The sequence below is a fragment of the Papio anubis genome, chromosome 12 (genome assembly GCF_008728515.1).
Source record: "Papio anubis isolate 15944 chromosome 12, Panubis1.0, whole genome shotgun sequence".
Classification (NCBI taxonomy): domain Eukaryota; kingdom Metazoa; phylum Chordata; class Mammalia; order Primates; family Cercopithecidae; genus Papio; species Papio anubis.
This window is the reverse complement of record NC_044987.1, coordinates 59,292,188-59,306,800: the sequence shown is the minus strand read 5'-3', so window position 1 is coordinate 59,306,800 and position 14,613 is coordinate 59,292,188. Positions and strand designations below refer to the sequence as shown.

Below are 14,613 nucleotides of genomic sequence, written 5' to 3'. Positions count from 1 at the left end.
AACTGTGGGAGAAAGTGCTTTGGTGGAAGAATGAAGAATGATTCTTTTTCCTGTGGCCAGTTAACAGAGACGATTAAGTGTACAAAACTATAAAGGCCAAAGATGAGAGATCAGTTATCTTTGAAGAACTCCATTAGCTTCTGTGTCTTCTATGATCCTGTCTTCTCTCCGTGAATACAGTCAAGAATCTCTGGAGCAGTGCACTGGGCAACTCAAAAAAAGCACAATCTACAGTCTATTTCTGACCAGTGTTAAGTATAACTTTGTGCAGCTGACACACATGTGTTTTGTAGGTACCAAGAACTACGTTCGTGTTCCAGTTCAGTTTCTTTCTAGCTGTATAACTTTGGGTAAATCATATAAATTATCAGGTTTAGTGGGGTCAAAAATGATGTCTAGAGTTTCTGGGAAGATGAAATACCAATTATAATAATAGCAAATGTTTATTGAACATTTACTATATGTTGGGTATTCTGCTAAATGCATTATCTCATTTAGATTTTAGAACACTCATTTTATAGATAAGAATACAGGCCCAAAGGTTAAATCAACTCTTCCAGTATCATATAGCCCAAAAGTGGTAGAGCAGGAATTCCAGCCCAAGTTTGAAACCAGAATTCATACTCGTAGTCACTATCTTAAAAACATATTATACTTAACTAGTGCGTAATAGCCCCACAAATTATAAGTACAATTATTTACATATGAAATTAAGTGTAGCATCTGTGCTGTACAGGCTCTCTCATTGCCAACTCGTAGAGGCGCCTATGAGAAAGGGAAGCAGACCTTCATTCTGTTGTTGCAGCTGAGTCCTTGCTTATCTCCTAACAGGGGCTTCGAGCTGCCCTTTGGCCTCAGCCATCATAATCTGCATCCTCTACCAGGCCACTGAAGCAGAGTTGCAGAATTCTAAAACTTAGCGGCATTGTAATTTCATTATTTTTATTCTGACTTTTGTATTTTTTAATAACTTTTATATAATTCACCTACCATACATTTCACCCATTTAAAGTGTACAGTTCAAAAGTTTCTAGTGTATTTACAGATATTTGCAACCATTATTACAGTCAATTTTAGAGCATTTTCATCACCTCAAAAAAAAAACCTCTGTACTCTAGCTAATCACTTCCCTATCCTTCCGCTTCCCTGAGCCCTGGGCAACCACCGGTCTACTTTCTCTGTTCTCTCTTATGGACATTTTATATGAATGGAATCATACAATATGTGGTCTTTTATAACTAGGTTCTTTCACTTAGTGCCATTACTTCCTATATATACTGCACACAAGGTTCATTCATGCTGTAGCATGTACCAGTACTTTATTCCTTTCTTTAGTCAAGCAATATTCCATTTTGTTTATCCATTTGTTAGTTGACAGACATTTGGGTTGTTTCTACTTTTTGGCTATTACGAATAATGTTGCTATCCATATTTGTGTACATGTTTTTAGGTAGACATGTTTTCATTTCTCTTGGGTAGTACACCTAGGAGAAGACTTACTAGATCGTATGGTAACTCTCTTTGTTTGAGGAACTGCCAGACTGTTGTCCAAAGTGGCTGCCCTATTTTACAATGTCACTAGCAGTGTACAAGGGTTCTGATTTTTTCACGTTTCCTACTATTTTTACCAACTGCCATATTGTTGGTGGAGTGGAAGTGTGAACGTTCTTGCTTTGTTCCCCACTTTCTGCTGATGTCTTCCCCCTCCCCCACCTCACAGACGGATTTAGTAGCTTAACAGTGGCTGATTCTGATATCTTATTCCTACTGCCAGGTCACGTGATGTGAAAATGGCAATGAAAGGTTTCACAGACTACCAGTTGCCATGTGCAGACAGCACAAGCTATGTGACTCTCTCGCAAGAAGTGATTTTGTGACTCCCCAGCACATTCATTATACAGTCTAAACTCCTTCAGCATATGAAGTGTTACAGCATTCATCCCCTAGTGACATCTCCAGCTTTCTTTTATGCCCCTCTCAAAATCCATTCTCTCACTCTGGCAATATGGAATTTGCAAGATGCTAAGTTATCCAAGTTTCCCAGTGACCCCGTACCTTTAAACATGTTCTTCTCTCTGGCTTAGCTATCTTTCTGTAACCTGGCTCACTCCTACTTCCAAGAAGCCTTCCCTGACATGCCTTAGTTTAAATTAGGTGGTCCTGGTTATTCTTTTTTTTTTTTTTTTTGAGATGGAGTTTCACTCTTGACACCCAGGCTGGAGCGCAATGATGCGATCTTGGCTCACTGCAACCTCCATCACTTGGGTTCAAGCAATTCTCCTGCCTCAGCTTCCTGAGTAGCTGCGATTACGGACCCACGACCACACCCAGCTAATTTTTGTATTTTTTGTAGAGATGGGATTTTACCATGTTGGCCAGACTGGTCATGAACTCCTGACCTCAAGTGATCCCCTAGCCTCCGCCTCCCAATGTGGTGGGATTACAGGCATGAGCCACCACGCCCAGCCCGTCCTAGTTATTCTTAAAAGCATTTTATGCTTACCTCTGTTAGTTACCACATGGAGCTATAATTATTTACTGTCTGTGTCTCCTCCTGGGCCTGCCCCCCTCCTCCAAAGCGTGAGCTCCTTTACCATTCACTATACACTAGAAACCTAAGCCCAGGTGGGACTTTCTCACTTACCCCTTGGTAACCAGACCCAGCCGAGGGCCTGGCGTGGCGTGTTTTGTTATGTGAATGATTGACGTTCATCTGAGCTGGGCAGCAGCCATGACCTCCTAATTAGTCTCTGCCTGCAGCCAAGTCATTGTCAGCCATCCACAAAGTCCCCTATAACCTAGCCGTCTCTATGAACATTCCCTTCTCTTTCTTGCCCTAAGTGAAACTGGACCATAACCCCTGAGGACGTAATTCCTCTGCAGACTGCAAGTGCTGGCTGATGTTTCTCTCACAGCCTTCATTACTCTGGTACTACAGGTAGAGATGGGTCTCCCCTTTGCAGCTTCCAATGCCTCCTCTTCCCTAAACCGCCCCCCGCCCTTTGAATGCATGTCATCACATTGTGCCACTTCTATGCCTCTTCCTTGCAGTTAAATACAGACCTGCTCTTTTGAAGATAATTCCTGGCTCATTGGCACTCTCTAACATTGGTCCTTTCATAAGTCTTGGTGATTGCCATATTCACATAGATGATTATTCTAGTAATTTGGCCTCTCAGTTTTACTTCCTTCTTCCCATTATCCTGTTTTCTATCATGTCTTAAACACTTACTTTCATAGACATACCCTAGTAGACCTTGCAATTACTAAGAACAAACTACATTCAATAATTTCAGTTTTAAGTGTCCCACCCTGACCATTGCTTCCTGTTATTCTAATTTATTTCCTTCTAGTTCTCTTGTCACAGCATTTCTTCTGCCCCAGCAGTATCTGTAACCCACTTCACTTCCTCCTTACCTGGCTTAGATTCCATGACACTTCTGTAGTCCAGTTACTCTCTCCCTGTCCTGGAGGATCTTTCATATCTTCCCTATCCTCAAACCTCCTAGGCCTCCTCCCCTATCTTTACTGTCAGTATTTTGTTGTTGGGAAGATAGAAGCCATCATAAGTCTACCATCACTACTTACCTACTTCCAAGTACCTATCTAAGACCTTCCCTCCCTGGTCTATGGGATTCTATCCCTTCTCCTTTACTTGATGTTTCCCTCTGCTGGATCATTCCGTCTGACATACATATATACTGTAATTTCTCCCAACTAAAAAAAAAAGTTTTCTTTCCCCTTCTGCTCCTCAGACAGTCTCCTCATTTCTCTACTCTCCTTTTCCTTTTGTGCTATCACCTGGATCTGCTCTTGTCTTCTCTTTTCTCCTCTTACTTGACCTGTCAGCAGCATTTGACATAGCTAATTACCCTTACCTTGTAATACTTTTTTTTTTAAACTAGGCTCCTCGGATACCACACGCTTCTAATTTTCTTCTTACCTTAATGTCTGTTCCTCAGTCTCCTTTGTGATTCTTCATCTCCCATTTTTTTACATTTGAAATGCCACCAGGGCTTGTTCTGGAACCTCTTCTCTATGATGAAGATCTCTAAATTTATATTTTCATCCTTGATCTCTTCTCTGAACTCTAAATATATTCCGGCATTCTGTTTGATGTTGGATCCCAATAGGCATCTCAAAGTCAACATGTCCAAAACCTTACTCATTGCCTCGTCCAAACCTGCCCTCAGTTTTCCCACTTCAATAAATGGCAGTGCTGTCCTTACAGAGCTCTGGAGTTATTTTGACTCCTCTTTCTCAGTCCTTCTGTCAGAAAATCCTGTTCGCTGTACCATCTAAATGTATTGTCTGACCATTTACCATCTCTGCTGCTACCATTCTCTGTCACATAAGTTACTGTAATGATGTTCTTTTTTTGTTTGTTTTTTTGTTTTTTTGAGACGAAGTCTCACACTTTTGTCCAGGCTGGAATGCAGTGGCGCGATCTTGGCTCACTGCAAGCTCCGTCTCCCAGGTTCACGCCATTCTCCTGCCTCAGCCTCCCAAATAGCTGGGACTATAGATGCCTGCCACCACGCCCTGCTAATTTTTTGCATTTTTAATAGAGACAGGGTTTCACCATGTTAGCCAGGATGGTCTTGATCTCCTGACCTCGTCATCCACCCACCTTGGGCTCCCAAAGTGCTGGGGCGTGAGCCACGGCGCCCAGCCTACTGTAATGATGTTCTAATGGACTTCTGCAGCCCTCTCCCCACCCATAGTCTATTCCCAGGACAGCAAGCAAAGTGATCATTTTGAAACATAATCAACTCAGTCTTTTGCTCAAAACTCTCTCAGAGAAATCGCCAGAATCCTGAGGATGGCCTGGAAGTCCATACATGTCTATTCTCTGTACTTCACACACCTATGCAAACATACCCCTCATCTCCTATGGCTCTCATCCTCTCCCACTTCATTCTGTTCACATTACGCCCCTTTCTGTTCTTAAGACATTTCAGGCATGTTCTTGCCTCAGGGCCTTTGCACTTGCTGTTGCTTTTGCCTGGAACATTCTTTTTCCAGAGAGCTTGTTCTCTTACCTTTCTTGGCTCTGCTCAAACATCTGCTTAGTGAAGGTTTTCTGCCCACCTATTTAAGAGAACATCTTATTTTTTTATACTGTCTGTTCCCTACACACACTGAAATGAAAGTCCCAAAAGGCAGACATTTATATTATGTTCACTGCCATATGTTCTTACCATCTAAAACTGCCTGACCCATATAGGTAGGCTTAATAAATATCTTAATTAATGAACATTTCTAAAATGTGTCAGGTCACAACTCATCAGTTCATGGACTGCCACCAAAGCCATGTACCTGCCAATAAAACTGGGCACAGAAATCTAAAAATTACTGTGATATCAATTAGTAGCAGTTGGTCAGAACTTGAGAAAATCTTTTGAGGTGTTGAAGATAGTTAAAGGAACTTCACGACTAGCTCTCCAAGTTGGGAGTTACTGCCTAGACCAGCAATTACTGAGGAGCTGTGATCTTTTGAGCACTAGTTAATGATAGGCACTGTTTTAGTTATGACAGTAATCCTAAAAGCAGATGGAAGTTCTCCCATTTTAAACATGCAGAAATAGAGCCTCAAGAAACTGCTTCATCTAAAGATAATACTAGCTTAACAATCCACTGAATATGTCCCAATAAATGGAAACAGGGTGGGGGATGTCAGCCTACCAGTAATTGGTGTCATTAAACCCTCTTGAATGAATGGACATAGTAATGGCCTTCAGGGTACCTTAAAGTATAGATAAGGAGTCTCTGGAGTTCATTTAGTAAAGCAGTTAGCATCCCTGGCCTGTGATCAGAGTAAAACCTGGAGCTAGATTGATTACAGAGTGTAAGGACTAGACACCCTGGGATTGGAGAGCATCGTTGAAAGCAAGGGTTCTTCATTTATTTATAAAAATTTGACTGCCTACTAGAAACCCAGCTAAGAGTGTGAAATGAGACAAAAATCTTTGCTCAAGAATCTCCTAGACAATCCTGATTCAAGCACCAGAAACAAAGGGAAAAGAAACCTCCCAGTCTAGTGAAGAACATAGTACACATCATGTCAACAGATAGGTAATTTTGTTGATACCATAGCATCCTATTATGAGGCCTGGCATATGATAGGAGGTCAGTATTTGAGTTGAATGTTGATTGATGGTGCTGTGAAAGACAGAGGAGACACATCTGACCCAGATTGGGAGGCTTTCCCAGAAAAGTTTATGCCCAAGTGTAGTGTTAACAAATAAGAACTTGTCAGGTGAGACAGGGGAGAAGAGTCTTCTAGGAAGACCTATCTAGCATGGCAAATACAAAGTCCAGAGATGGGAGAAGATGGTCCACATGGCTTAAAAGTCTACAGCAAGGTAAAGGAGGTACACAGTAATTAAAGCAGGAAAGATACATCAACACCTAAGAATCAGAACTAGTATCTTGAAGAGTTAGGAGCCCTGGGGTTTTGTTTTTGTTTTTGCTTTTAAAGGATGTGTTTGTTCCCTGTATCACCGGTGCCCAACTTACTCCTTTTCTTCGGAATCACTTGGTGCCGTATTGTTACTGGTTGAATCTCTGTGTTTGGTTTTTGATTTGTTATCTTTGCCCCCATGCTTAGGTTTGATGACAAATACACCTTGAAGCTGACCTTCATCAGTGGGAGAACAAAGCAGCAGCGGGAAGCCGAGTTCACCAAGTCCATTGCTAAGTTTTTTGACCACAGTGGGACACTGGTCATGGATGCATATGAGCCTGAAATATCCAGGCTCCATGACAGTCTCGCCATAGAAAGAAAAATAAAATAGCCAATTCTAAAAGTAGCCCTCTTTCTGCTGGATCTTGCTGAATTACTGGCTTGGGGGGTGGGGGAGATAAAAAGAACTTAAAATGGGTAAAGTAAGAAATGTTTAAAAGTCCCTGTTTTGTCCTGAAATTTTAGTCTATTCTGGATAAATAGGATTTTCTGACACAGATATGAGAAGTTGTAGCTCTGATGTCTAGCTGTAGTCTCCTTGATCTGCTGATTACATTATTTTAATTTGCTTTTCTGGGAAAGTAGTTTTGCTAAAAGCTATACAGATGTTTTCTTTTGTACCTAGCATACTTTATATAGTATAGCTTTGGGCCATGTAGCATTTTAAGACTGAATTTTAAAAAATTATTAATCTGTTGCTGACTCTGTTAATTCCTATTTCAATATGTGTTTCCTTGAAGAATTCAGGATACAACGTCTTGTGTATGACAGCTTTCCTTCACACACTATTTTTGTGGGTGTGTATATATCTGATTTGGGGAGAATTTAAAAAAAACATAGCTTTTTAATTTGTTTGAAACAGACTTTCTGCCTGTTACATTTTGTGCTTTTAACCAGTTAAAGAAGCCAATGGCATTTTAGTTTTATATTGTGTTTTCCACTAGTATATCCCTGTTGATTTGTTTGTGCCTTTTATTAACTGCCATTTTCTAAAATTTTTTTCAATAAAAGGAAGGAAGATGTGAAAAAAATGAGTCATAGTCTTGATGGAGAGAACAGAGAAACAAGTGTTAACATCTTTCTACTATAGGTTTTTTTCGTTTTTAGGCTATTTTACTTGTCAGAGACCCCTGAGAACCTGTAGCTGAGGAACTCTTAGCTTTCCAGTGATAACAACAATAATAACAACATTCTGTGCTTATTTTGTGTCAGAAATGCTCCAAGTACTTTACATGTGTTAATAATGCTCACAGCAATCCTAAGAGGTAGGTACTGTTATTATCCCCATTTTACACATGAGGAAGCTGAGATACAAAAGTTAAATAATTGTCACACAGCTAGTGATAGAACTGGGATTCAAACCTGGGGAGTCTGGCTTCAGAGTTTGTGGTCCTGCAGAGACAAAACAGCAGTTTTTCCAGTGTTTTCCCAGTATGGTCAGAGAAGACCTGGGTGCTTGCCAAGATCCTTTGACCTTTAGGAATATTTCCCTGCAGATTTACAAAACATCAGTTCCTGCTGAGCCTAGTCCCCAACACTATATTTAGTTTGTAAGAAATTACCATTATCGCACTTCCTGTTTGTCTTGGGAAGGTTGTCCTATCTCACACCACATAGTAGGGAATTGTGAACAACACTGGACAGAAAGTTAAAGCCTTAGATTCTGTACTCTTCATTCCTATAAACCTTGGGTAAGTTGCAGAATTCTCTCTGAGCGTCCGGTTTCTGCTTCCTTTCCCTCCCACAAGGTGATAATCCTAATCCGTGAGCTTCTTAAAGTTTTTGAAAGCATGTAACCAGATAAGTGTATTTTTACAATGGAGGAGTTACAGTCATCTTGGTATTTGTGGGAGATTGGTTCCAGGAGCCCCAAGCATACCAAAATCCAAGGATGCTCAAGTCCCTTATATAAAATGTGTAGTGTATTTGCATATAACCCATACACATCCTCCCATATACTTTTAATCACCTCTGGATTACTTATAATACCTAATACAATGTAAATGGTATGTAACTAGTTATACTGTATTGGTGTTTTATTTATATTTTTTGTTATTTTTTAAAATATATTTTTAATCCATGGTTGGTTAAATCTGTAGATATAGAGGGCCAACTGTACTGTTAGACACAGGGGTCTCAAGGCTTGCAGATAGAGACAGTGAATAACCCTCTCCATGATGATCCCTTAGAGTTCCCCCAATATGCTTTTTTCTTTACATGTACATGCAAATATGTATCTCCACATACACTTTTTTTTTTTAACAAAAATTGAATTATATTGATATATGTCCTGTAATTTGTGTTTTAAACTTAATATGTCTTAGGCATTTTCCCTGTGTGTGTGTATAATGCAGCTATTAAAAATGAGTCTGAGGCCAGGCATGGTGGCTCATGCCTTTAATCCCAGCACTTTGGCAGGCCAAGACAGGTAAGTCACACCTGAGGTCAGGAGTTCAAGACCACCCTGGCCAACGTGGTGAAACCACATCTCTACTAAAAATACAAAACATTAGCTGGGCATGGTGGTAGATGCCTGTAATCCCAGCTACTTGGGAGGCTGAGGCAGGAGAATGGCTTGAACCAGGAGGTGGAGGTTGCGGTGAGCTGAGGTTTCATCCCTGCACTCCATCCCGGGCAACAAGAGCAAAACTCTGTCTCAAAAAAAAAAAAAAAAAAAAAAGTCTGACATACATATATAAAAGAAACTGTCCTAAAATGCCACAAGTGCAAAGGCAGGGGACCAATTGCAACAAGTAGCTGGGGTGATAACCCCTGTGTGTGTGTGTGTGTGTATATATATATATACACATAGGTCAGTTTCTTTTTTTTTTTTTTTGAGACAGAGTCTTGCTCCGTCACCCAGGCTGGAGTGTAGTGGCGCAATCTCGGCTCACTGCAAGCTCTGCCTCCCGGGTTCATGCCATTCTCTTGGCTCAGCCTCCTGAGTAGCTGGGACTACAGGCGTGTGCCACCAAGCCCAGCTAATTTTGTTGTATTTTTTAGTAGAGTCGGGGTTTCACCGTGTTAGCCAGGATGGTCTCGATCTCCTGACCTCGTGATCTGCCCGCCTCGGCCTCCCAAAGTCCTGGGGTTACAGGCGTTAGCCACCACGGCCGGCCAGGTCAGTCTCATTTTTAATAGCTACATAATATTCATAGTATAAGTGTTTTTACTTTAATTCCCTATTGATCATAATTTTTCCCCAGTTTTTTTCACTATTCCAGGAAGGAGTGTGGATTGAAGAGAGGGGAAGCAAATGGGTCCTCAAATGAGAAACGAGAAACCTGGGTTGTTGGCAACTGTTTTCTAATTTGTGACCTTGAATACATCCTATTCCTTTTCTAGGGTGAAGTCTCTTGTTAAAAAAAAGTTTGAGAGAATGTATTCTTTTGAGATTATGAAGACTCCTTACCCCCTGGGAAATATAAAACATCTCTTAATGATTACAAAAAAATGTTGGGTGCCATATCCCCAAAAGGTGCCTATAAGCCCCACTTGAGACTTCTTGGACTACATGGATCTCTTTTAAGGTTTTTCCCTGACTCCAGAAACCAGTTGAAGCAGTTTAGGTTTGCTGAAGAAGTGAGTTATCAGCCCAGCTACATGTTGCAATTGGTCCCCTGTCTTTTCACTTGTGGCATTTTAGAAGTGTCTCATCACATGAACAAAAAGTACCCTTTGCAAGCTCAAGCCTAAGCAAGGGCACACTTTGTAGAGCTGCGGAGCGCCTCTGACCAGCTTCTGACACATGCATCTACTGAGTGGCCACTTCAGCCCAGTCCAGAATGCTGCTGGGCTGCTCTGTACCCTCTAGTAGGTCTGCAACACCCTTGCTACCAGGAAACCCTGACACCCATCACATCATCATGAGTGAAGTTCTCAGTTCCTCACACTTAACCTCAGACGGACTTCTTTTGAGAACATAGAGGGCCACTGAGGACAGTGGAAAAAGATCCTAATGTTTTTTCATTATTTGCAAATTTCAGCTGCTAATGTGTATTTAATGTTTGTCATGCTTTTATGTATGTGTAGAAACAAGTTTTACTTCAGAACAATTTCGGGGAATGGAAGAAGATGCAAAGTCCCTTTGCATACACACAAGTTGTGTTATTCTCTGGACCCAAGTTCCTCCTCAGCTTAGAGCCCGATCTCTCACTAACTCTACTTTATCCACTCCTGGCTAGCCCTATCCACACCCCAAACCTTTCTCCGTGGTGGAAGTCATCAGAGAAAACTGTTAATAGCACGTTAATTTAGACTTTTAGAATATATCCTGTCCCTACTGACAGCCTTTTTTGTTATTAAATTAGAGTATTCCTAACAACCCACCCTATGGTCACCTTCTAAGAATAATGTTTTAAATACATACACACATCATTGTCTGTTAATAAGGAACTAGGGAGGTGGTTCCAGAATTCCTGGAACAGATTCAAAGATGGTTGCTGAAACTATGTCCTGGTTGTTGCTTACTGTCTTCTAGAAAGAGGTACTTCATCACTAATCTGGCATTCAGCCTCAGGTCTGCCCCATTTTAACTGCTGCTACTAACATTCTTCCTGTATAGGCAGCGGGTTCTTCCTCCTCTCAGATAACAGTCACAGAGACACATCCTTACAAGAGCTTGAAAGAAGGGAAATTCCCTACTCCTGTGGACAGAAACTAGGTGAATTGTTAGAACTTTGGTTTATTCACTTGGGCATAGAGGGATTCAGGGTACATAATACTTGTTAAGGAAGAATGGAAACTGTTGGGCTATCTTAGAGCCAACCCCCTTCTACAGTTTGTCATTCCAGGCTTAGACCCATGCCAACACAACAGGAAAGGTCTCAGGTTTTTCTTGGCTGCTATAAAGGAGCAATAGCCCTTTCAGAGGGATTTCCCTGTGACAAACTGTTCTGAGAAGCAATTGATGAGGATTGAGTAGTTGTCAGGCTCTTAGTGCCCCAGAGTTGGTTGATTAATACTGTCAAAGGTGACCCACTGGAGAAAGAGAAACTTGGGAGAAACAATCTGCCATGAGCCCTGAGTGTTCCTGCATGTATATTCTTGCCTCGTGAATGTAAGACTGACCATTCTTCTTGGGCTGTACCTCAGTGTTCTGTTAGCAGTAAGCTACCTTGAAATGAGCAGATTTGCCTGTTGCTTACTATGAAAGTTTTGAGCACCGCTCCCCTCACAAGCTTGGGGTCTGCATATGTAGGCATCCATCTAGGTCTACCCTGTGGCACTTTTTGGGGTGTAGGCCATGGGCAGCTGGTGCAAACATCATGCTCATGTTGCTAGCTATACCATAAGTAATAAAGTTATTTGTCTCTGACCCAGGAATCTCATGTCTTCTGGCAACATCCATGAAAGCATAGCAGGCTAACTTGTTAGCTTACAAGTAGGATAAAATTCACAGATGTGAAAGTTTTAGTAATGAAAATTGGATCCTGACCAGGTTTTCTAGAAGAGAAAGGACAAAGGCCTTTCATGGGCTGGATTAGAAATAAAAGAAATTCCCTGGGATCTGGTAGCAAATCAGATATTCCCAAGTGAGGGAGGAGGAAAGAGTCCTGAGCAAAGTCCCACCTGAAGAAAGACTCCTACCTGAGAATATTTTGAGGCTAAGGAGCAAGAGGTAGGATTGAAACATGCTGCCCAAATTGTACTTAGGTTATTGCTCAGTCTCTGGGCAGGAGGCAGGAGGATGTTTTGACAATGAGGCAGCAAGCTCATGGCTCCAGCTGAAAGGCAGTATGGCCAAGGCTGATGAATGATTTCCCAAAGATGAAATAAATGATGGCAGCAATAAGGATATAGAACTTTGAACTAAAAACTTTAGCTGTTTGTTGAGTCCAAGTAGGTAGCCACTTGAACTGAAAGTAAATACATGGCCTTGCTGACTGACACAAAGCTGTTCTCCTTATGGCCTACACCCCCAAAAGTGCCACAAGGTAGGCCTAGATGAATGCCTACAAATGCAGACCCCAAGCTTGGTGGTGGGGGTGGGGTCCTCAAAACTTAGTGAGCAATAGGTAAACCTGCTCATTTCAAGGTAGCTTACTGCCAACAGAACACTGAGGTACAGCCCAAGAAGAATCGTCACAGCCTTAAATTCATATGAAGGAAGAACATACATGCAGGAACACTCAGGGCTCGTGGCAGATTGCCTCTCCCAACAGTATCACTATCTTGAGAGTCATCCTATTGGAAATGTTGATAAGGAATTTGTTCTTGACTTTAGTTGCAGTCATCAGTGACACCACCTCAGCTCTGGATGGCACTTAAATCAGCCTCAACTCATTGGCCAGTGTGGTTATGGGTGACAGAATTGCTCTTCCTCTCTGTGGGCCAAAGTGGAGTCAGTGCAATCACTAATACATCCCACTGTGACTGGATTAATGTCTCAGACCAAGTACATGGTCAATACAGAAACTCGAGAATGCCACTTGACTTTCTAACGTAGATCCTGATGGCTTGTTGATTTTTTTTCCCACCTTCTTGGATACAGGCCCTTGGATATGACTGAAGTCAATACTGATTGGTCTTATCCTGTTACATGGAGTTCTGTTGATAGTATCTTTAATTAAATGTTATAAAAGACTTTGAATGGACCTGGTTCCAGTTTCTGTCAGTTTAATCAGAGTGACAGGTGGAGTGGCATACTCATGGGAGAATTCATCAAAAGCCGAGATGGCACAGAAATGAAAGGTACATCTTGTTGGGAGACAATTTTTCATGGGTCTCTAGCATTTCTGCATATTTTGCAAAGAGAGACACTGACTATCTTTGTTCCAGACTATTTGTCCAGGAATGTTTATATAGCAAACAACCTTAGGAGATATCAGAGCAAAAGGTGTCCATGCCCACTGCCCATTATTGAAGATTCAGGTTCCCTACGCTCAAAGTTCCTCTCCTTTAATGCACTCCATTGCATGTGCAGGTATCATCTGGCTCTCTGCGTCGTCATATGGGAACCGGAGCTCAGAACTGGCACAAATGCTGGTACTCTGGCTACCACTATTGCTGTAAGTAACAAACTATCCTTATTACAGGTAGTAACAGGCTACCTTATTAGCTTGCAGGTAAGATAAAAATCTCAGACCCTTCACAATTCTTGACAGCCCCACTCCTACTTCTGCCTGTCCCATATCTTGGAAGCTCCCTAACTTCTGTAACAGGAAGTTCCCCCGATACTCCTGTGCCGTCTTACTTGATCGCATTACTTCTCAGTACCCTTCTGCATCCCTCTTCCTTCAAACTTTTACATAATTCTGCTGTGCTAACACCTGCGCCAGGCCTGATCCCCTCACTTTAGTTGCTCACAGTCTGCTGAGAGTGTCAGACACTTAGACAATCTCAACACAATAGAAGGAGGTGCAAAGTGCTATGGGGGCTTGAAGAGGAGTATTTGTTCTAGTATGGAGGTCTGGGAGGTCTTCATACAGGAAGTGAAAACTGAGCCATGAATGAGGACTTGGGCCATTTTACAGATGAGGAATCTGAGGCACAGAAGTTTAATAAGTTGCCAAGATCACTCAGCTAGGAAGTGGGAAGAGAGGATTGGAGCCAGGATTCTCTACCTCCAAATACAGAAATTGCTCCTTAACTTCACTGTCTCAGGCATAAGATGAGACCATCTGAATTTACCTCAAAGAATTTAGAAAGATTTGGTATTAGCTTTGGGTCTATAAAATTTGAGATCCACAGAGTTGGTGATTGTGAACTTGAAGAAGTCTGATAAAGAACCCCACGATGGCCGGGCGCGGTGGCTCACGCCTGTAATCCCAGCACTTTGGGAGGCCGAGGCGGGCGGATCACAAGGTCAGGAGATCGTGACCATCCTGGCTAATACAGTGAAACCCCGTCTCTACTAAAAAAATACAAAAAAATTAGCTGGGCGTGGTGGTGGGCACCAGTAGTCCCAGCTACTCGGGAGGCTAAGGCAGGAGAATGGCGTGAACCCAGGAGGCAGAGCTTGCAGTGAGAGAAGATTGAGCCACTGCACTCCGGCCTGGGCGACAGAATAAGACTCTGTCTCAAAAAAAAAAAAAAAAAAAAAAAAAAAGAACCCCAGGACTTGAGTGACCCAGTTTTTATAAAGGAAGTGTTTCAGACAAATAAGTCTTAAAGAATAGTAAGATGAATACTTGTGAACCTACTGC

At 41.8% G+C, this 14,613-nt stretch overlaps 1 protein-coding gene across 3 annotated transcripts in view; it reads left to right on the top strand.

Annotated features, from left to right (window-relative positions):
- SPCS2 (signal peptidase complex subunit 2) overlaps positions 1–7,389 on the top strand; it is a 29,889-nt gene extending 22,500 nt beyond the window's left edge. Inside the window, exon 5 of one of the 3 annotated variants that reach the window (XM_031653112.1) lies at positions 6,611–7,389. In XM_031653112.1, coding sequence (XP_031508972.1) covers positions 6,611–6,797 — 187 coding nt within the window. In that variant the 3' untranslated portion in view covers positions 6,798–7,389. The remainder of the gene's footprint in view (positions 1–6,610) is intronic. The other 2 variants (XM_031653111.1, XM_031653113.1) reach the window with 2 other exon arrangements.
- Positions 7,390–14,613: the final 7,224 nt, after the last annotated feature.